The sequence below is a fragment of the Trichechus manatus genome, unplaced genomic scaffold, assembly GCF_000243295.1.
Source record: "Trichechus manatus latirostris isolate Lorelei unplaced genomic scaffold, TriManLat1.0 scaffold00016, whole genome shotgun sequence".
In the NCBI taxonomy this organism is placed as follows: Eukaryota; Metazoa; Chordata; class Mammalia; order Sirenia; family Trichechidae; genus Trichechus; species Trichechus manatus.
The window spans coordinates 4725496-4749822 of NW_004443952.1; the positions used below are offsets into that span (position 1 = coordinate 4725496).

Sequence of the window (24327 nt, forward strand, 5' to 3'; positions counted from 1 at the left end):
CCTACATCCTTCATGTTCATGTAGAGTTTATGGCAAAAACTCTAAAACTTTACTGAAGACTTACCTGATAAACGAACACCTGATAAATAAAGATGCAAATTCTACTCCTGAATAAGAAGACTAAAGTATAAAGGAGTCCCTGGGTGGTGCAAACGGTGAATATGCTTGGCTGCTAACCAAAAAAAGATGATTTGAATCCACCCAGATGTGCCTCAGAAGAAAGGCCTGATGATTTACTTATGAAAAAATCAACCATTGAATACCCTATGGAGCACAGTTCTATTCTGACACACACGGGATTGCCATGAGTCAAAATCTACTTGACAGCATCTGGTTAAGCTGTAAAGATCCTGTATTAGTTAGGGTAAGATATGTGTCTGTAACAAATGAAGCCTTGCAAACCAGAAGTTTGCACCACAAATGTGTATTTCTTGTTCATGCAAGGTGCACTGTGAGTCAGGCTGCCCTCTTCATCCAGCAGTATGCATCTGGAACACACGGTCTCCAAGCTTCCCTTTGCAAGGGAAGAGAGGTCTTGTGAATCACACAAGGTGCTTTTTAAAGGGCTAGGTCTAGCAGTGACTTAGATCACTAAAGCGCAGACTGCATTGTTCAGAATCCAGTCACATTTCCCCCCACCCAACGACAAGGGAGGCTTAGCTATGCAGTCTACAGTGTGTGTCCAGGAAGGAGACACCGTGTGGTGAACACGTGACATTGTCTGTGACACAGTGTCAGCAGTGCCCAGCACAGAGTAGACCCTCAATACATATTTCTAAAATGAAAAAAGAAAACAACAACAATGAAAAAAACCACTTCTCCTCAGTTTAGTCTGCAAACTTAATGCATCCCACCTGAAATTCCACTAGGGTTTTACATGGAATTTGACTAGCTGATTCTAAAATTCATCAGAAAGGAAAAAGATAAAAAAACATTCAGGAAATTTTGAAATAGAATATCAATGTTGGTGAGGGGGAAGAGACTTTCTTTGCTATATCCAAAATATACAATAACACTATGGTAATTAAAATAGTATAGAATTACTGCAGAAATAGAGAGATAATTAAATAGGAAAATATCTATCCATGTTATATGTAGTATACACAAGGATTTAGTATATAATAAAGATAGCATTTCAGATTAGTTGGTAAAAGGATTCACTCTTCAGTCTTAAATTGGGTAGCCATTAAAAAAATAATAAAACAACCCTGCCCACATACACAAAAATAAATTCCATGCATATTAAAAAACAGATGAAAAAACTATAAAAATATTAGAAGAACAGAGAGAAGTATATGTCATTTTCTGTGGCTTCCTAAGCATGTCACAAAATTCAAAAGCAGTAAAGTATCAGAATAGAGAAATTATAAGGCATCAAAAGCAAAAGCAAAATACAAGCATAGACTGGAAGAAAATTTAAATACATATGGAAGGTGAAGGATAACTAGCCTGAAAATATATAGAGCATATATAAACCAATAAGAAAAAAGACAAATATTTCAGTAGAAAAATGGGCAAAGAACATGAATGGACAATTCTCAGAAGAAATACAAATGACTATGGCAGAAAAAGATGCTGAACCTCTCCAGTAATCAGGGAAATGCAAATCCAAACAAAAATAAGTTATTTTTTCCCACCCCAAATTGTCAATAATGAACACGAAAGATGTGGAGAAATAGGCCCTCTCACTCATCAGTAATAGGGCCGTAAACTAGTAGAGCCCCATTTAGTAGATACATCAAAATTTTAAAATTCATAAAACATTGACCCAGCAATCCTTCTTCTAAGAGTCTGTTTTATAGAAACACACATATGCATAATGATATATGTACAAAGATCTTCATTATGACACTATTTGTAATAACAAATAGCTGTAAACAACCAAAATGTCTATCAATAAGGATTAGTTAAAAGCATTATGGTACCTTTATACTGTGTAATGCCAAATAACCATTAAAAAGATAAATCTATTTGCATTCTGACTTGAAAGATTTCCAAGAATTGGTGCAAATATGTGTCTCGCAACAATGTATAGTATATTTCGGTTTTTGAGTTTGTGAGTTATGAGTATATATACTCCTAGAAGGACACGTAGCAGCTAAAAGTGATGACTACTGGGACAGAAGTGAAAATATGTGTGGAGTGGAAAATGAAGAACTTCCACATTTTACTTATAGACTTTGATTATATTTAATCATTTACATCTAAAATATATTTATTTCTTAATTTTATAGAGAAAGCTCACAGGTACACATGCACATGTATTTGTGTGTGTGAGAGAGAGAGACAGAGACAGAGGGAAAGAGAGAACTCTACCTAGTAAAGCATTTCTCCATCTCTGCTGGAATCCTCCTGGGATGAATGGATGGTACTAAACTTTACTGAGCAGTTACTATATATGCTGCACTTCCATAAATACTCATTTCATCTACATTGCAACTATATGAAACCAGTAAACCAGTTGCTATTAAGGTGATTCCGACTCATAGCGACCTCATGTGTGTCAGTAGAACTGTGCTCCATGGGATTTTCACGGACTGATTTTTTAGAAGTAGATCACCAGGCCTTTCTTCCAAGGTGCCTATGGGTGGACTCAAACCTCCAACCTTTCAGTTAGCAGCCAAGCGTGTTAACCATTTGCACCACTGTATTGGATTGAATTGTGTCCCCCAAAAATATGTGTTGTAAATCCTAGCCTCTATGCCTGTGGTTATAATCCCATTAGGGAATGGGTTGTCTTTGTTATGCTAATGAGACAGGATTAGTGTAGAGTGTGCTTGAATGGATCTCTTTTCCCTAAAGCCAAACCAAACCAAAACCCACTGCCACTGAGTTGATTCCAACTCATAGCAACCCATAAGGTTTCCAAGGCTGTAAATCCCTACAGAAGCAGACTGCCACATCTTTCTCCTGCGGAGCCCCTTGTGGTTTCAAACCACCAACCATTCAGTTAGCAGTCAATTGCTTTGATCACTGCATCACCAGGGCTCCTGGTTCCCTAAAGCCAGAGCCCTGAATTCGAACTTCTAGCCTCCTAAACGGTGAGAAAATGAACTTCTGTTTGTTAAAGACACCCATGTGTGGTATTTCTGTTATCACAGCACCAGATAACTAAGACAACCACATAGGGACTCCACAATCATATGAAGGAAGAGTTAATTCCATTTAACAGATGCAAAAAGAAAAGGGAATAGATTTGACCAAGGCACTTCAGCAAGTAGGTAGCAGATCAGGACAAGTCCTCCTTCCAAGAGACATTCACTATACATTGGGCAGAAGCCTGTAAGCATTAGAAAGACAATCAGTGCATCAGTACACTTCACTACGGATTAGAAGGCAGTAATGAGAGACTGACAGCTTGGTTCATGCATGTAATGCTCCTGGCTTTTCCTTATTGGCATCTTGAGGCAAGCTTCCTGCTCTGCCTATCTGCTTTCTGGTCTGCCTGTCTACTTCCTGCCTCCAATTAGGTTCTTTATCTCTAGTATCAGCTACTGGTTCCTGTGGGCTGGGTATACTTTCTTCCCAAGCCACCTCAAAGAGGCTCTCCTGTGTCCCCTATGAGCTCCTGAGGCCATTTACAGGGAGGCTCAATGGATCACCACTCCACACCCATGGAACCAAAAAAAAAACCAAACCCATTGCTGTCAATTCAATTCCAACTCATGGCGACTTTATAGATAGGACAGAATAGGACGGCCCCATAGTTTCCAAGGAGCGCCTGGTGGATTCCAACTGCTGACATTTTGGTTAGCAGCCATAGCACTTAACCAGTACGCCACCCCATGGAGGGAAGGCAAATACTAGACTGCATGCTTTATATTGCCTCCAGCCAACACAACCTAACCAGGGTCATATCATGCAAGTAGCAACCACTGGATTTGGAGGAGACAAGAGTAGAAAAAGAGGCTTTTGTTGTTAAACAGACCTCAGTTAGAATGCCAGCCCTGCCACCTGCTCACAGTGTGATATACTTCCTTTCTTGGATTATCTTCTTGCTTATCTGTAAAACAGGAATGATAATACTTGCTTTTTTTTTAATCATAGTTAGAAAATAAATATATAAAGTTAAGCCTGGTAGATGGTATATGCTCAGTAAATAGAAACTGCTGCTACTCCCACGAACATCACCACCACTGCTACTACTACTGTAATTATTTTGTAAATTGCATTGCCATTCCTGTTTTCACAGACAGTGTACCATATGACCACACAACAGCCTAGTGCATTAAGGTAGGATAGGAGTGTTTACCCTGTTTTACAAATGAGGAAACTGATGGTCAAAGAGATTAACTAAATGACTTGCCCAGGTTCAGATAGGAAAGATGACATTTTTAGCATGTTGCTCAAACTGTAAAGCCCATTCTCTTGTGTGTCTTATTTATGTGCACCTGTCTTAGTCATCTAGTGCTGCTGTAACAGAAATACCACAGATGGATGGCTTTAACAAACAGAAATTTATTTTCTCACGGTTTAGTAGGCTAGAAGTCCAAATTCAGGGCGTCAGCTCCAGGGGAAGGCATTCTCTCTCTGTCGGCTCTGGGGGAAGATCTTTGTCATCAATCTTCCCCTGGACTAGGAGCTTCTCTGCACAGGAACCCCAGGTCCAAAGGATGACCTCTACTCCCAGCACTGCTTTCTTGGTGGTATTAGATCCGCCTTCTCTGCTTGCTTCCCTTTCCTTTTATCTCTTTTAAGATAAAAGGTGGTGCAGGCCACACCCCAGGGAAACTCCCTTTACATTGGATCAGGGATGTGACCTTAGTAAGGGTGTTACAATCCCACCCTAATCCTCTTTAACGTAAAATTACAATCACAAAATGGAGGACAACCACATAATGCTAGGAATCGTGTCCCAGCCAAATTGATACACACATTTCTGGGGGGAAATAATTCAGTCCATGATGGCACCCTACCCCTACTCCCTAGCACAGGACCATGAAGAAATATATTCTCAAACAAGCCGGATATCTGGATTGATTTTTCAGGGACTGAAGCCTCTGCTCTCTCTCTCCCACCTCTACCCTTTCTCTAAGGCATTCTATTCCCATTGAAAATATTATGAAATTGCACATATTACTTCCACATCGCACTCAGATACCTGTTTGATTCTTAGAAGAAACCAACCCTGCTTCAGCGCCTCAAAGGCATGTCAGGGGCCCTTTTGGTTGTCAGGACTGGGTGATTACAGACCAAGGGAGGCTGCTAACTTTGCTAATTGAGCAGAAGCACTGGCTGCTGTTCTGTGCACTGTCCTTGGTCCTGGAAGGATCAACTCTGAGCTACAAGGGCAATAAAAACCTTGTTTTTGCTACAGTCTTCAACCTTCATTGACAGATAAACTGGGAATAGATTCTAGTTTGAGAATCCAGTTGATAATTTCCTGTGAATTGGTCTGTCATGCTTTTTTAAGTCTTTGTGTGCATGGAAAACAGTATGTTGAATTTGCTCTGTGCATGGATGTGCACACTGGTTTCCCCCTCGACTCCTCCAAAACGTCACAAATGGCTTACCTTGAGTTTACCAATTTGCAGGATTAATCTGCTTCTCTCTAGAAACCTTTGCCCTAGATATATTCCAGCCAAAATAGCTGTCTCCATTCCTAAAGTCTGGCCTGCTTTTTCAGGTTGGTTTTAGGTCATCCCCAGTGGTGGCATCCAGGAGGCAGAGCTAACTCTTGTCTCTGTTTTATCATGCAGTTGTGTGGAGGAGTACAAGCTGGCTCCTGATGGAAAATCCTGCCTAATGCTCTCAGATGTCTGTGAGGGCCCCAAGTGCCTCAAACCTGACTCCAGATTCAACGACACCCTCTTTGGAGAGATGCTACATGGTTACAACAACCGGACCCAGCATGTGAACCAAGGCCAAGTGTTCCAGATGACATTTAGGTATGGGGCAGTCACTTGTACACTGTTATAAGTCATTGACACGAAATCTGGGCAGGGGGAGGAAGCCATGGGCACCATGGAATAGCAGCGTGTAATACGGGTCAACATTTCCCCACATTCACTGATGGCCACTTACAGAGTCTTAGAAGTCAGCAAAGCTCATTCTGTGAGGTCTGTCTTCACTGAGCCAGCCCTTATTTGCCTCCGGCCCCCATTTCCCTGACTCTGTCCGTAGATTTTAAGTTCAATCTTAAATCATCCTGAAGTACAGTTAATGGAATTTAAATGTTTTAATTAATCTTTTCAGTCTTATTAAAAAAAAAAAAGTGTCCTTTAAAGCCTATTCAGGCAGTGCAAAAATAAAGACATTTAATGAAGTAGAAAATAAAAATTTCATCACCCAGAAATATACAGAATTAACATTGTCCTGAACATTCTTTAAACACTTCTTTCTCTCTATCTCTCTACACACACACAATCTCAGTAAAGCTATTTTGAAAAAATGCTTTTTTGAAACTCAACAATATGCCAAAATCCTCTTTCCATGTTAATGAATATAGAGGTGCATGAGAAATTAAAACATGAGACTACTCTCAGATGAGAGGGAACAGAAGAGTGACTCATCTGATCAAGTTATATGGGGATTAGACATGCAGGCTAATTGTGAAAAGCTTCCTGGGACAGCTGAAGAAACTGGAATTGTTCTGCCTTGAGAAGAGAGAATGCAGGTGGGATTTAGTCATACCTCAAAATCTGAAAAACCTTAAGATGGTAGAATGAGAAATCATGTTCAATGTATAAGAAAAGATTCTCTTAAAAAAAAGAAAGAACAAACTATACTTTTAGACAGTTTTGCATGAAAATGAAACGGGCTATTATATCAAAGTAGGCCCCTTCCTATTATTTGAAGTTGGATGGGTGGAAGTCAGAACTGGTACGAAACTTCATCGTTATGATTGTCCTCATTCCCGTTTCGTCATCTTATTAATAATGGTGGTTAGTGTAGTAGGATTGGCAATAATAACTACCATTTTTTTAAGAATTATGCCATGTCAAGCTTTTGAATAAGTATTTTTAATAATAATAATAACAGCTAACATTAATTCATCACATGCAAAGAGCTGTTTTCAGCACTTGCCATGTATTAACTTATTTAATCCTCACAGTGACCCTGTGAGGGAGAAGCTATTATCATCCTCTTTATAGAGATGAGAAACAGAAATGCTAAGTAACTTTTCCAAGACCCCCTTCTAGGAAATAAGAGAGCCAGAATAATGTCATTTTGGCATCATTATTAGGATATTATTAGGCTCCGTGGCCTCTATTCTACAATTGGCAAATCAGCACCAGAGAGGTTAAGTGACTTTCCCAAGGTCACCATCTAGTGAGAGGCAGAGTTAGGATCCAGATGTAAGTCTTTTTTTTTTTTTTTGATTGTACTTTAGATGAAGGTTACAGAGCAAACTAATTTCTCATTAAACAATACAGTAGTTAAGAGCTCAGACTGCTAACCAAAAGGATGGCAGTGCAGATCCACCAGTCGCTCCTTGGAAACCCTACGGGGCAGTTCTACTCTGTCCTGTAGGGTCACTAAGAGTCAGAATGGACTTGATGGCACACGACAACAACAACATTGTTTCATGACATTTGTTGCCAACCCCATGACATGTCAGCACTCTCCCCTTCTTGACCTTGGGTTCCCCATTACCAACTTGCCTGTCACTCCTGCCTTCTCATCCTTGCTCTTGGGCTGGTATGCCCATGTAGTCTCATTTTGTTTTACAGGCCCGGCTAATCTTTGGCTGAAGGGTGAACGTCAGGAGTGACTTCATTAATGAGCTATAAGGTTGTCCGGGGGCTATGCTCTAGGGGTTTCTCCAGTCTATGTCAGACCAGTAAGTCTGGTCTTTTTTTTTTGTGAGTTTGGTTGGATGTAAGTCTTGACTGACTCTAAAGCCTTGCTCTTGTCATGTAATATGATTTACCCCTTTGCTCCCATTTTATAGGTAAAACAATTGAGAACTAGAATGGAAATGTGAATTCGCTGAAACCATTAATCTATGTAGTTATGACATGCTCTTTGAGCACCTGCTGTGTCCTAGGGACCACCTGGTTACTGGGGATGCAATGGCAAATGAGCTAGAAATGGCCCTGGACCTTGTAATGCTTAGGCATAGTGTGTGTGTGGAGGGGGTGGAGAGGGGCAGAGTTGATCTTATGTATTTACTTAAACTGTTTTAGGTGCCATGAACTAAAGGTACAGGTTTCCAGGAAAGTGATTAACAGTGGGATTTAATTTCTTTGGAAAAGGGTAGTGGGGCTGCCTCTGATTTATTAAAAAGTAATGGCAAAGCATTGGAATTTACTTTTTGGATAACAAGAAATACCCAGAATTAACATTTTTCTTAACATTTTTAAAAGGTGGAAGGCTCTCCAAGGAAGAGGCATGTGAACTTGGATTTGAAGTGATGGTGAACAGCAATGCCTCTTGGTAGGGTGAAGAACTGTAAGGGCATTTCCTGTCCAGGAAGCAGTCTGCAAAGGCCCAGACAAATGGATACGCAGGCAGGGGAAGTCAGGAAAACAGACCTTGCCTCCAGATAGACCTGGCTTCAAACCTTGGCTCTGCCCACGACAAGCATATTACTACTGCCCCATCTTTAAAAAGGGGTATTTTTATCACATGCCAGCCACTGTAATAGGCACATCACATGCTTTATGTTGTTTGATTTCTCACAACTATCAGTGGCTGACATGTGATAAATGACAAAATGCATTCACTTCCTTCCTCTTGTGTGAAGATGAGCTTATGCAAAAAGGAGGGTCCACATGGGTAATAAGGTGCTGGATCCTGAAGGGACTCAGGCATCATGGTATTCTGGGATCTCATCTTACATATGGTGAAGGGTCTTGGCTAAAGTCACAAAGCAAGTCATTGCAGAGCTAGCCCATGATCTCAGATCTCCTGGTTGTCCAGGATGGTGTCTCCCCACTGCCAACAGGCTGATCAGTTAGAGACAGCATGGTGCCTTTAAGGCTAGCCGAAGGGTGTGCAGGCTCTGACAGGAGTCCTCATTCTGCCTCAAATACTCCAGTTATTGTTTCCGACCCTTCAATCTTGGCACGCCTCTGAATAGCCAGGGTCTGTGTCTGTGCTGATTTGCTCAGGAAGAGGAGTAAAATTAAAAAAAAATAAATAAACAGGCTTTTCTCTTTTGACAACAGCCTCAAGATTTAGGGAACTCCCCAAACTACATTATATCACACTAACCCATTACATTTAAGCTCTCTCAGCCTTGGCTTCACTTAAACTTTCTTTGCAATCCATCCCCAGCCTGTGTCACCTCTCAGAGCCACATGCTAAGTCAGTTGACTCCCTACTGTGGGAAAGCAGCTTCTGATGAGCCTAAATTTATCTTTTTCAAGTCTCCCTTCCTGAGCCCCAGACAGGGGTGGGGGGAGACTGGGGCTCCTTTGTCTTCCAAGTTCCAGAAGGCAGTCCTACAAGTTTTTCAGCATCAAAGGCGGTTGTCATTTCTCACCTCCTCCTCCTTCTTTCCTTCCCTCCCTCCCTCCTCCAAGTAATCTCCAGTCCAGCCCTTGAGAGTAGCCAGCAGGCTCCACCACCAGCCGTCCTGCCATATGCCTCATTTCCTGACAATGCCTGGCCTGGGATTTCAAAATCTCTCCCAGCTAAAGAGTCTCCTATGTGACAGCTACAATTCCACTCTGTCCTCCTCCCTGCCCCTCTCCACATTATCATACTGGACATAAGAGAGGGCTGCATTTTCATTTCTTCTCTTCACTTTCTGAAAGAGCATTATTTCTTCATTATTAAAAAAACCTCAAAATTTAAAGTCTTCAAACTAGACAAACACTTGAAGATTGACTAGTTCAGATCTGACCACTTGTTGACAGATGGAGAAACCGAGACCCAGAAAAGGGTATAACTTGTCCAATGCCCACAGTGATTTGGATCCTCTCTGAGACTGAAAGTTAGTCTCTGACTCTCAAACCAGTGCTCTCTTGGTTTCTTATTCTGCTATAAGGGACATATGCAACTTCTGTATCCCCCACATTATCATTCCGTGAGGAGAACCACCTGTCCCATACCTGATTTTAGCAGAGAGGAGGACTTAGGTGCGTGCCTAGGAGGCTGCCAGATCCATAACTAAGAATAGGTCTTAGGCAAAATCCATCTCTATGTGAAGCTGCCTCCTCAGGTTGCCCTGTTTAGGCTCCCTAGTGTCTCTGGGCGAGGAGTGTATGAGGCTGTTGAGGACCCTGGAGCAGTCCAGGGGTTGTCCACCATGTGTGAAGAGTGGAGCATACTGAGAGACTCACACAAAGAGATAGAGACAGGGTAAGAGTGACATACAGAAGCAGGCAGAGAGACAAAGCAGAGACATGGAGAGAGAGAGACAAGGACAGAGGAGATACTAAAGGAGAGTCTGTGTGACAGAGGAGGGATGGCAAGCACAAAGAAAGTTATGATTCCACTTATATCAAATATCTGGAATAGGCAAGTGTACAGAGACCAAAGTTTATTAGTGGTTACCAGGAGTGGGAGGGAGTAAGGGGAAAGGAGAGACTCACTGATTAGGGCACATGTGATCTTCCATTAAGGATGATGAGAAAATTTGGAAACAGGCAATGTTAATGGTTGAACAACATGATAAATACAACTAAAGTCACCGAATTGTACATGTGAAGAATGTTGAGAGGGCAAATAATTTGTTACATATATATTTACTATAATAACAAAAGAGAGAAGTGGACAGCAGTGGGAAGGATTAAAGAAATAAGGATGGAGAGAGGTGGGGGAGTTGGGAAGGGGGTGAAGATGGAGGAGTCAAACGAGATACCTAAAATGAGAGGGGAGACAGAGTTCATGCTAAAGTCACAGTGTAATTTATTCCCAGGGAAGGAATGAAGCTGTTTTATGAAACTGGAAGGTGCTAGGAGAGAGCACTGGATTGAAAATCAGGTCCAAATGGACATGAAAGCCATTTTGTGAGATAGTTTACTGAATGACAAGCCAATGATCTCACTTTGGAATTGCCCTTAAACTCAGTAAGTGAGGTTACACCTTGCTGTTTCTAATCCCTCTTAGTGCACTTTGTTGGTCTTAATGATGCCTGCAGGGTCCCTATCAGAATCCCCTTCCCTTCATTTTGATCAGTGTGGGCATTGGCAAAGACTGTTGGAGTGAGATAAGCTCGTCAAAGGTTGGTGGTATTTGATGTTTTCTTTTTTTTTTTTTTACTCCTGTCCTTCTCCCATCCTCATCCATCTTATTTCATTCCCATAAGAAGGAAAGGTCAACTCTGGGTATATAGATTGCAGAGATTTAGATAAACATCAGTCAAGAACTGTACTGAGCCTGCAGTCTCAGAAACGGCAATGAGGAGAGATTGCTTGGGAGTGGGGGCTGAATGAATTACCGTGGTAGCCTCTGCAAACGTCTCATCAAAAATGAGACAGCAGACGTGTGCACAGGCCTTCAAGAATGACCTACAAAGAGTGTGAGGGGCTCATGAGAGATTTACTAAGAAGGCATTTCTCAATCTGGTCTTCTTATCAAATGTGCATATTGTACAGCATAAAGAGGACTGTTTTGGGTAAGATGTGGGATTTCAGGATATGGCACCCTAACCCACGCCTGTTGGGACAGAAGGGTTCTCTTTAAGGATTCTAGGAAAGCTGGCCCTCGTTGGTGGCACCCACTTGTTCACCAGCTGAGGATAATGAGTCAGATCTTATTAAGTGGCTTCCCAAGCTATTCTGGCCTATAATTTTTCTAGTTCCTTCCTGGACAATGGTTAATTGCACTTGCTTCTTCTGTATCCTTCCCCTTCTCTCTTCCACCTTTTTTCCTCCTTGTACCATGTGAGTATATTTTATGTACCAGATCCTATACCACATACTTTATCTGTTTTTTCATTTAATCTTTTCAATACCTATTGCAAAGTAGGTGTTAACAACTTGACATTACAAAAAATGAAGTTGAATATGTAAGCTATAATTGATTAGGTTGTGCCTTGATTAAAAACAACTCCAAATGGGTTGACACAAAAGGAGTTTATTTGTTCTTCATACTATATGTCCCTCATGGATGGCAGGGGTCTCACTCACTCCGGTATTGGGGACCTGGGCTTCCATGAACATGGTAAGAGTGGAAGTAGCTCATTATTACCTCCCAGAGGTGACATTATGCTCACATATTACTGGGAAAGCAAGTCCCATAGTCAAGCTCCCCTCGAAGGGTTTCGCAGGGAAATACAGTTGTTCCATGTGCATGGGAGTAGAGGCCCAGAAATATCTGTAGGACATCAATACTGCCTACCACACTGAGGCATAGAAAGGCTAGGCTGTTGTTATTGTTGTTGTTGTTAGGTGCCATCGAGTTGGTTCTGACTCATAGTGACCCTGTGTACAATAGAATGAAACATCACCTGGTCCTGTGCCATCCTTGTAATCGTTTCTATGTTTGAGCCCATTGTTGCAACCACTGTATCAGTCCATCTTGTTGAGGGTCTTCCTCTTTTTTTACTGACCCTCTACCTTACCAAGCATGATGTCCTTCTCCAAGGACTGATCTCTCCTGATAACATGTCCAAAGTGTGTGAGATGAAGTCTTGTAATCCTTGCTTCCAAGGAGCACTCTGGCTGTACTTCTTCCAAGACAGATTTGTTCGTTCTTCTGGCATTCCATGGAATATTCAGTATTCTTTGCCAACACCATAATTCAAAAGCATCAGTTCTTCTTCAGTCTTCCTTATTCATTGTCCACCTCCTGCATGCATATGAGGTGACTGACAATAGCATGGCTTGGGTCAAGCCCACCTTAGTCCTCAAAGTGATGTCTTTGCTTTTTAACACTTTAAAGAGTTCTTTTGCAGCAGATTAGCCCAATGCAGTACATTCTTTGATATCCTGACTGCAGCTTCCATGGGCATTGATTGTGGATCTAAGGAAAATGAAATCCTTCACACTTTCAAAATTTTCTCCATTTATCATGTTATTGCTTATTGTTCCAGTTGTGAAGATTTCTGTTTTCTTTATATTGAAGTGTAATCCATACTGAAGGCTGTAGTCTTTGATCTTCTTCAGTAAGTGCTTTAAGTCCTCTTCACTTTCTGCAAGCAAGGTTGTGTCATCTGCATATCACAGGGTGTTAATGATCTTCTTCCAATCCTGATGCAGCATCCTTCTTCATATAATCCAGCTTCTCAGATTATTTAATACAAATTGAATAATTATGCTGGAAGGATACAACCCTGAAGCACACCTTCCCTGATTTTAAATGATGCAGTATCCCATTGTTCTGTTCGAACGGCTGCGTAGTAGTCTGTGTACAGGGTCCTCATGAGCACAATTAAGTGTTCAGGAATTCCCATTCTTCATAATGTTACCCGTGATTTATTATGATCCACATAGTCGAATGCCTTTGCATAGTCATTAAAACATAGGTAAACATCTTTCTGGTATTCTCTGCTTTCAGCCAAGACCCATCAGACATCAGCAATGATATCCTTCATTCTAGGTCCTCTTCTGAATCCAGCTTGAATTTCTGGCAGTTCCCTGTCAATGTACTGCTGCAACTGTTTTTGAATTATCTTCAGCAAAATTTTACTTGAGTGTGATATTAATGATATTGTTCGATAATTTCTGCATTCTGTTGGATCACCTTTCTTTGGAACGGGCACAAATATGGATCTCTTCCATCAGTTGGCCAGGTAGTTGTCTTCCAAATTTCTTGGCATAGACAAGTGAGCACTTGAGCATTGCATCCATTTGTTGAAAGATCTCAATTGGTATTCCATCAGTTCCTGGAGTCTTGCTTTTTGCCAGTGCCTTCAGTGCAGCTGGGACTTCTTCATTCAGTACCATTGGTTCTTCATCATATGCTACCTCCTGAAATTGCTGAATGTTGACCAATTCTTTCTGGTACAGTGACTCTGTGTATTCCTTCCATCTTCTTCTGATGCTTCCTGTGTCATTCAGTATTTTACCCATAAAATTCGTTAATATTGCAATTCGAGGCTTAAATTTTTTCTTCAGTTCTTTCAGCTTGAGAACTGCCAAACATGTTCTTCCCTTTCGGTTTTCCAACTCCAGGTCTTTTGCACAATTCATTATAATACTTTACTTTGTTTTCTTGAGCCACCTTTTGAAATATTCTGTTCAGCTCTTTTAAGCTTCATTTTATTCTGTTTACTTTATTGACTCTACATTCAAGACCAAGTTTCAGAATCCATCCATCTTGGTCTTTTCTTTCTTTCCTGTTTTTTTAATGACTTTGCTTCCTTCATGTATGTTGTCCTTGATGTCATCCCACAACACATCTGGTCTTCAATCAGTAGTGTTCAATGCAGCAAATCTATTCTTGGAGAACAGTTTGTACAAACCCTGTCATTTCGTAGATGAGCTACCTGAGGCTCAGAGTAATGAAATGAATTACCTATAGTCATATAGCTAGCAAATGAATAAGCAAGGCCTCCAACCCCTAATTTGTTGGGTTTTGCTATATCCATTCTCCCTGAAGGCTTGGATACATAGGATCCAAACCCTACACTGTACAGATGGTAACGCCAAGGCCAGGGTCTAATAGAGAATTAATGCAGAGCCAGGCCTAGAAGCGTTTTCCTTTACTCCCAGGCCTGGATGTTTTGTAATATACCATGATCTTATTGTAACAAGAGAAAGCAACAGAAGCTGGTAATGGAGAGATAATTAATAGACAGCGTTAGCTTCTAATTTTCAAGGCTATTTCTAAGCCTCTGTACGCAGTAATGTTTCAGCTCTTAGCAAAGTCTTCAGCTGGCTACCTGGAGACACAGCTGTAGGCTATCTTCTCTTGGACATTATTGGTGAGAGATTGTAAGTGGACTGAGGAAAGCAATTGGAAGCTGATTCTAAGAATCTAGGGTCAATTTTCCCTGGAGTCCTGGGACTGGCAGCAGAACAATCTTTTCTGTCTCCATTTTTCCAAGGTTTTCTGACATCTTCTGCAGGAGGTCAGGGCCAAAGTGTCAAGTGTGCCCATAGGCATTAGAATCAGAAAGCGGAGTTTCCATTCCTGTTCTGCTACTACCTGCTGTATCACGTTTGGTCATTTTCCCCTTCTGGTTTCTGTTGCCTTCTCTGTAAATTAAGAAGGTTGGGGCAGAATTGAGTCAAGGACTGAGGGCTCCTGACCTCAGGGTTCTTTCTAATCAACCCACATGGCCAGGTGCTCATGAGGTCTTTCCTACTCACTTGATCATATGAATCACATGGAGCTGCACTGAGCCCTACCAATCATTTGTACCCAGATTAGGGACCTGGGAAAGTGAATGGTTTACAAGTATTCCCAGGTGGTTCAAATGATCCAATAATTTTGGAATCCACTGGCCTGGTGTTTAAGAGGCCAGGCTCTGGAGTCAGAGTCCCAACTTACCCCTTGTGAACTGAGTGACCTTGGACACATTATTTATTTAAGTCTCAATTTCCCCACATTTAAAATATGCATGATAATAATAATTCCCATGTCATAGCATTGTTGTGATGATTAAATGAGCTTGCCCAGGTAGTTGCATGGTTCTGCAGGAACTTGATTCCATTCTTGACTGAGACCTTAACCAGAGGGGTAGGGTGCCATGAAAAGTCATGGGGTCCAAACCCCACTTCTGCCATTTCCTAGCTGCTTGGCCTTAGACAAATCTCTCTCCCTCTTTGAACCTCCTGATCTTCAGTTGTAAAATGGGGATTTACCTCCAAGTGTCCTATAGGGCTGTGGGGAGGATTTAACACACTAATAAGCAAAAGCCATAGCACGCAATAAACATTGTTTTCTCTGCCTCAATTCTATTTTTTTCCACCAAATTCCAAAAGCCATTCAGCAGATTAAGATGATTTTGCTGCATTCCCCAAAAATGCATCTCTGACCTGGGGCCAGAGTCATCCTCCCAACTTCCTCCCAGCAACATACATTTTGGTGATCACAGGGCCTTGGTGAAATGCCCAGGGTAGGGAGAGAAATGCAGCTCTTTCCTGCCCTGTGAGTCTGGAGGAGTTGGACAGTGCAGCCAGCCACGTGGAACAGGCAGCAGCTGATGGCCTCCTCCCTGCCAGGTGTGTATCGCAGCCTTGGGAAAGACATCATCTCTCCTATGCATTGTATCACCTGTGTCCTGTAAGGCTGCCTCTTTGTTCCTGTCTGAAAGGTCTACAGTGAAATGTATCAAATTAGGAACATGGGATTTAGATGCTCATGTCTGCTGTGTGAAATTTGATAATGGGCCTGGGCCTAGAGCCAAAGGTTCCAGTGGTGTGTTGTTAATCTCCCACCCCCGGAGTGATATTCAAAATGATTAGTGTAGAAGTGGTGCTGACCAATCGGAAAGGGAGCCTATTTAAACAGAATGAAGCCTAACCAGTAAGCCCCGCCGGGCTGAACATCAGTCTTGCTCACCTTCTACCTTTCCTGATTCCCTGTCCCCTGTTACTGCCTCATCACACCCTCTGGTCCATTTCCCAATACCTTTAGGAGTGATTGATATTGTAAATGATTTTTTTTTTTTTTCTTTTCAAAGCCTGACCTGGAGGGAGCATAGACAGATGTTTCTCCCATGACACAGGTGGACACAGCAGGTTGACTAGCATATTGTTTGTTTGTTTTTATTGCACTTCGGGTGAAGGCTTACAGAACAAATAGTTTCTCATGAAAACAGTAGTACACATATTGTTTTATGACATTGGTTAACAACCCCACAACATGTTAGCATATTGTTTTACATGAGAAAACTGGAGCTTAGAGCTCCAGTCACAAGCTGGTAAATGATGAAGCCGGGATTTAAAGCCTGGCTTCTTACCACCCCCACAGCCTCCAGAGAATGTGTGTGCACGCACGTGCACGTATGTACGCTCTCAAACTATGTGATCTTCAAAGACCAGGAGAGCAAGTAATAGCTCATCATCATCATCATCATTATTATAGATGAACAGCCTATCTAAAGGTAGGCATTTTCCCTATCTCTGCTTATAGTCAGAACTCAATACACATGCATTATACCAGTGCTTCTCAAACTCTAATGTGTATACACATCACCAGGGGTGCCTACTAAAATGCAGATAATGTAGTTTCTGATTCAGTAGGTCTCAGGTAAGGGCTGAGACTGCATTTCAAATGAGCTGTCAGGTAAGGCTGATGCTGCTGCTCTGAGGGCCAGGCTCTGAATAAAACCGCCAGCTGCTGTCCAGTTGATGCCGACTCATGGCAACCCCATGTGTGTCAGAGTAGAACTGCGCTCCGTAGGGTTTTCAGTGGCTGGTTTTTGGGAAGAAGATCACCAGGTCTTTCTTCTGAGGCACCAATGTGTGGACTCAAACCTCCAACCTTTTGGTTAGCAGCTGAGCGTATTAGCCATTTGCACTACCCTAAAATGAACTGTACGCTAGATGTGAACTGCCACTCCTTAGGTTATGCCTGAGAGTGAAGAAGGATTGCCCTTCCTTCACTGTTTGAAAGCAGGAGCCAAGTCCCAAAGCCAGTGGCACTGTAGAACCATGGAGTCCCAAAGGAGTCTCCCTCCCATAATCCTCTCCAGGGTGACCACATGTAGAGAACATGCTTTTGATTTGCAGCAGCCAGGGTGCCCAGTCCTGTCTTGCAGTTCATCAGGCCCCCAGTACATAATGTAGCACAACTTATTCTCTGCGTCCATCCACACTGCTCACTGATGGGGAAAGGGATGCTTGGTGCATCCATGCCAGTGGGGGTGGCACTTGCGTGAGGCAGGCTCCGGACTCCAGTGTTCCAAAGCCACGGTTGGGTGCCCAGATCAGAGCCGCCTCTACCTGCTGGCGCTGCAATTTTAGCCATCATGGGATGTAGCAGAGAGCTGTCTACCAGCAGAGAGCTGGGCTGCAGTCTGCTTCAGGTCGAAGGTGAAAGATAACTCCTGGAAAAAAAGTAGAGAGAAATCCAGTTGGGAGAGGACATGGCCCAAGTGAAGCTTCATTATTCTTAAGCACAGAGACAAAAATCTCATTCCATAAACCTCATTAGTTTAACTGGGGACAGAAAGAAAGTAGTAAAATTAAGACCTAGTGGAAGATGCCTTTTATTTTGTGTGGTGAACAGGAAATTGCAAGCTATTATTAAACAAGGTCTGTCATCTTTCCCACTAATTATAGTAAGAGAAGAAACAAAAATATTTGCTTTTTTTCCCTGTTATTTTATTCTCAATGTTTACATCTCTAAATATACCAAACGCGGTCATTTGATGAGCAAAACAAATTAATACAAAGCATATTTTGAAACTTCTCAAAGTAACCTAAAAATGTGTCTCTAGTCTGTGAAAGGTGCGAAAACAGCAAAAGCAGCAAGGTCCATTTCACTTCTCTTCACAGCCCCCCTCCCCCTTGCTGGTTTTGTTTTTAATTTTCTGGCTTCAAAATCCCTGACGATGTTCTTTTTCTAGGAGGGGGAAACCCATCTGAATCACTGAGACATCTGAAGCAAAGACAAATTTTAAAGAACCCCAGTTTCATTACACTCAAATGAAGGCAGTAACTCAAGTTGGTCTAAGTGTTCAGAAGGAAAAGTCCCGTAGGGAACCTATGGAACAGATAAGGATAGATTGTAATTAGCACAGTAATTGTAATTAGCAGAGCAACTGTAATTAGCACAGTGATTGTTTGTTCATAATGGGTGCTTCCAAAGTGACTCCAAGCAGTTTGTTCTCTTAAGTATCTTCTGCCATTTCCCTGTGATCTTGTTGACATTGCTGAAGTACTAATGTGCTTAGCAATCTCTTTCATAAGTAAACACTCCAACAAGCCAGCCCAGCCCCTGGCCAAGCATTATGCATCCTTAATTAATGGAGTCCACAGGGCTGAAATTTTAGTATATTTGCATTATGCTACAACATCAGTATATTACTCTCAGAAGAAATCATACCTCAGAAGTTACTTGTTATTGTTTTGTTTTATTAATTACATGTTGGGAGGCACCTGAGGGCAGAGGGTCTAGTCCTGACTTTACTATTTGTTTTTAAACAAGTTTTTATTGAGCACCTGTTATGTATCAGACATGCAATAAGCACTGGGTATGAAAACATGAAGATCCATAGGTGGTGCAAATGATTTGCTCTTGATTGCTAACCTAGAGGTTGGTGGTTTGAACCCACCCAGTGATGCCACAGAAGAAAGACCTGGCAAATTGCTTCTGTTAAAATTATAGCCAAGAAAACCCTATGGAGCAGTTCTACTCTGTAACACTTGGGGTCACCATGAGTCAGAATGAATTCTATGGCAACTGACAACAACAACAACGAAAAGATGGATGAGACAGTCAAAGTGTCTACTCTTATGCAGAGAAATGACTGAACAAGCACACATTGCATTATGCTATGTGCTTTGATGGAGGGAAGGGCTAAGGGATCATGGTGGAAGCACCTGCCCTGGCTTTGGTGTGGGTGATTCAACAGGGAGGACTTCCTGAAAGAGGTGCTGCCTAAGATCTGAAGGATAAGAGTAACAGCTACACGGGAGAGTATTCCAGGCAATTGAGAGCACAGGGTCTGCTCACAGTGTTTGCATAAATGTCGAAGTGACTGGTGCCCAGAGCCTGAAGACAGTAGTGGGAGATGGGATTGTAGAGTTAAGCCAGAGCAGAGGATGAGCATTTAATAAGGAAGGGTTATTAAAGCTCCAAAGTGGCTGGACTATTACTAACTATGAGACCTTACTGTTCTTGTAATCCTTCTGAGCCTCAGTCTGCTGTTGTTGTTCGTTGCCATCAAGTCAGTTCCAACTCATGGTGAGTCCACGCGTGCAGAGTAGAACTGCGCCATAGGTTTTTCAAGGCTGTGTGACCTTTGGAAGCAGATTGCAGGGCTGTCTCCTGAAGCGTCTCTGAGTGGGTTCAAACCACCAACCTTTCAGTGAGTAGTCGAGCAGTTAACCCTTTGCTCCACCCAGGGACTCCTGGAGCCTCAGTTTGCTTACTACAAAATCAGGAAACAGAATATCAACCTCCAAGGAGAATTACGAGCAGAGGGGGAGGTGATGAGAAAGTCATGTTAAAATGTTTTGTAAAGTGTAAGGACGTGTGCAAATGTTAGCAACATTTTCCTAACATGAATCCCGAGAAGCTATGAGATACCACTGACTCCGAAATTTTGTGTTGGAGTGCATACCCGTCACACTTGAGATCGTGTTAGATGCAAATTCACCAGCATTACTTTCTTTGTATTCCTTCCAGAAAAATGAAAAAGTAAGTCTATTCTAAGCTTACATTAATAAGCCTATGCATGTGTATCAAGAAAATTAATTTTTAGGGAAATATTTCCATTTCAGGAAGATGCCCTGAATAGAAATGTATTTAGTAACAATCCTAATGAAAGATATGATTGCAGTTTATTGGATGTGAATTAATACAGAAAGCTTCAAGGGCAGTGGCTGGTGTTTTATTTAACATGGTCCCTGAATAATTACTATTAATGATAATCTAGTGGAACACCTCAAAGGTGGCTTTTAAGAGTCCAAACTGAGCATTTATTTTTATGTCTCATAAGATTCTCAGAGAAGCCTATTAAGTGGGCAGCTAATTAGCAGACAGAAGCCAGGAGCCAAAGCTGCAGGCATTGAGGTAGCCCGGGCCTGGTTAATTCAGTGAGCACCTGATGACTTGGAAAGAATCTTACCCCAGCCCACCTCTCTATTCTCCCTGAGGTTCCCAGCTCTTCCCACAAGCTTGAAGCTGCTTCAGCTTCTCCAGGATGCTATGTAGACTAGGAGAAAAGAAATAACAGAAAGGGATTGGTCTTCCTTGGCATCCCATAGTCCAGAGAACCAAAGTTACTCCAATGGGTAGCTGAGATACCCATCTAAGATTCTGTTATTCCCAAACTATTTCTTAGGAGGTAATGAGAATCCAGAGTCTCTGAGTGGTGCAAACAGTTAATGCACTCATCTGCTAGCACTCATCTGCTAACTGAAAAGTTGGAGGTTAGAGTCCACCCAGAGGTGTCTTGGAAGAAAGGCCTGGCGATCTACTTCTGACAAATCAGCCGCTGAAAACCCTATGAAGCACAGTTCTCCTCTGACACACATGGAGTGGCCACGAGTTGGAGTTGACTCGATGGTAACTGGTACACACTATGGAGGAAAGCAAGGGAAGGGGGCTAGGGAATGCTAGACAGGAAGTTCTGTTTTATACAGGATGGACAAGGAAGACCCATTTGATAAGGTGAAATTTGTGCAAAGACCTTAGCAAAATGAGGGAGTGAGCTATGCAGGTATCCAGGGAAGAACCTCCAGGCAGAGGGGACGGCAAGTTCAAATCCCTTGGCATGTTCTGTGACAGAAAGGAGCCCAGGTGGATGGAACATAGTGAAAGAGGGGGAGAGTAGTAAGAGAAAAGGTTACAAATAAGAAGGTAATGGCTGCTGAGTGAGGGAGGGACTGTGAGTCACTGTAAGTACAGTACTTTGGGTCTTACTGTGAGTGAGAGGAAAAAGAAGCCAGTGCCTGGTTTAAGCAGAAGAGGACCAAAATCTGACTTACGTTTTAAAAGAACCATTCCAGCTGGGATGTGAAGAATAGACCTTAGTGGGCACAGTGCAGCAGAGGAGGAAGTCACAAAGCTTTTGCAGTGTTCCAAGTAAAAGATAATGCATATTTGGCGCATACTCATAGGAGTTGACATAGTGAGAGATGGTCGGATTCTGGGTGTCTTCTGAAGGTTGCTGTTAGGTGCCACTGAGTTGTTTTCAACTCATAGTGACCCCATGACAGAGTAGAACTGCCCCATAAGGTTTTCTTGGCTGTAGTCTTTACAGAAGCAGATCATCAGGTCTTTCTCTTGTGGAGCCACTGAGTGGATTCAAACCACCAACCTTTTGGTTTGTAGCTGAGCACTTAACCATTTGTGCCACCAGGCTCCTTATTCTGAAGTAGCGTAACAGAATTCACTGATGAGGAAGAGAAAGTTGGCTCCCTGCTTTTATAGAGAGGGGAAAGATAGTAGGAGGATGAGTTGTAAGGAAGAGGAGTAGAAATAGAAATTTGGTTTCTATGATTAAAAAAATAAACTTTTTTTATTGTGGTAAATATATATGTAACAAAACATTTGCCATTTCAACATTCTTCACATGTACAATTCAGTGACATTATGTTCATTGTGTTGTTTAGCCATCACCTTTATCTGATTCTAAGTTTTCCCATCACCCTTAATAGGAGCTAACTGTCCCCTAAGCAATGAGTTCCCCTTTCCTGTCCCTGCTGCCCACCCCTAGAAACCACTAATAAACTTAACTGAATTGTTCAGGAGGCAATAGGGAAGGGGAAGCGCAGCATAGGCTTTGGGGTCAAGTAGATCTGGGTTCAAATCCTGCTCTCTGCAATGTGAGCTTTTTTGTGATTTATATATGTGTGTGTGTGTCTGTCTGTCTGTCTATACATATACATAAATACATGTATAACAAAACATTTGCCATTTCAACGTTTTTTACACGTACAATTCAGTGACATTAATTACCATCATGTTCTGCAACCATCACCGCTATACGTTATTGCAGTGTGATCTTGATCATTGATCTACCCAACTCTCAGTTTCCTTATCAGTAAAAACAATGATTTAAAAAAACAAACAAACAAACACCTACATCTGGTCCTCATATTATTTTTCCTCTGAAATACTTGTGAAAACCTGAATTAAATCAATATTTATGTGATTCTTTATTTAAGTCCACCTCCCCTGCTGAACTACGATCAGGAATTCTCTTCATCTTTATCATTATCATTATAAATTCCCAAGACCCAGCACAGTACCTACACTACTAAGGGCTCATCATATTGTAACTCTGAGGTAGAACCTGATTTTTTTAAAAGACTGTGGATAAAGTGTATGAGATTTTGCAGGTCAGAGAAGCTTCTGTGCCCACCTACAGATGGGAAACCTCCCTCCATCCTAGCACTTTACATCCTGTACTAGCTTATATTTCAGTTTCTGTCTACAAAGTTGAGGCTGTAGCATAGTTTAATGATGAGATGATGGCTTTGGACTCACACAGACTTGGAATTGAATTCAACCTCTGCTGCTCTTAGCTGTGTGACCTTGGTCAAATCACCTGACCTCTCTGAGCTTCATTGTCCTTTTTGTAAAAAGTGAATATATTAACAACCTCATAGATTGAGCACTTGGTTAAAGAATACACAGTGCTTAAAGCAACTGACCCATAGTAGATGCTCAGTACATGCTAGTAGTTTCCCCTTCTCACCCTCAAGGATGTTTATTTGTATGTCCAGGGATAAATATTAACAGGGTCTAATGCATAGAAGGTGCTCAATAAGTTAGAAGAAAGGAAGAGAGAAAGGGAGGGGGGGAATCAGAGCAAATTTTGTGAACTTGAGCTGCAGGACTTGTTAAAAGAAAAAAAATCCATTTCATTCAGTCATTCATTCATTCACTCATTCATCCAACAAATATCATGCACTAAGTGCTAATCACTGAGCAGGGTGCTGGAGACACAAAGAGAGTTTGACAGTTGCAGTATATGCCCATATTTGTAGGCTGACTATAACCCAGTTTGACTAGGACTGTTCTGGATTCTGGAATTGCATTCAACTGTTGTCTTAGGGTCCTATCCAGTTTAGCATTTATTCCAGACAAAAGTGGCCCATTTTAGATGATAAAATATATCATCCGAGCTCATAGATTTAACAAAAGGAAGATGTTTATTCAAGTGAAATTCAATAAAATGAGCCATGCAATGTGACATGCGAAAGTCAGACTGTTCTGGTAGCAAATGGCAAGGACCACATGGGGTTGAGGACTCCAGGTAGGCATTCCTCAGGAGCACCTGTCTCCTGGCATGACTACGCTGATATGTGAAGGGTAAGTAAGAGATTGTTAGGTGAAAAAAGAGACGAGCACAGATTAGGGGAAAGCCAGGGTCTGCAGTGCTGCAGAGCCGGTAAGAGTTGGTACAAAGAACATGTTGCCCCAAATGCTAATTTGTTTGAATTTGCCATCATTAATTTTTATTCCAAACATAAAGACTATAGAGAACTCAAGTCAGTGTTCAGAAAATAGCCAGCATGTGAGTGTCTTTCTACTGGTCTTTGTTCACCCAGTATGTCCCAAAAGGGGAGCAGCACCTTTCTGACTTCGGCATTCCGCCTTGGGTGGCAAACCTCAGGGAGATGGAAGAAGCATGGAGGTTTATGAACATGCACTCTTGGGTTGGCCCAAAGGGGCCTGTCACAGAGGTGCCAAAAAAGGCAGTGAGAAGAATGCTTGTCCCCTCAAAATTAGCTTCTCTTGAAAAGACAGAGGGAAAGCTTTTGTTCTAAGTTATGTTAATATTGTCAAGTTGGTGCACTGGGTCGCTGAACTGGTACTTGGGGACTGTCACAATATTGGTGGGGAGTTTGGCAAGTTAATTTT

General features: G+C 41.9%; 1 protein-coding gene across 2 annotated transcripts in view; it reads left to right on the forward strand.

The window, feature by feature from the left end:
* ASTN2 (astrotactin 2) overlaps positions 1 to 24327 on the forward strand; it is a 1034049-nt gene that overhangs the window by 678406 nt on the left and 331316 nt on the right. For both annotated transcript variants that reach the window (XM_004372122.1, XM_004372123.2), the window contains one exon: positions 5700 to 5888. In XM_004372122.1, the coding sequence (XP_004372179.1) occupies positions 5700 to 5888 (189 nt within the window). The remainder of the gene's footprint in view (positions 1 to 5699; positions 5889 to 24327) is intronic.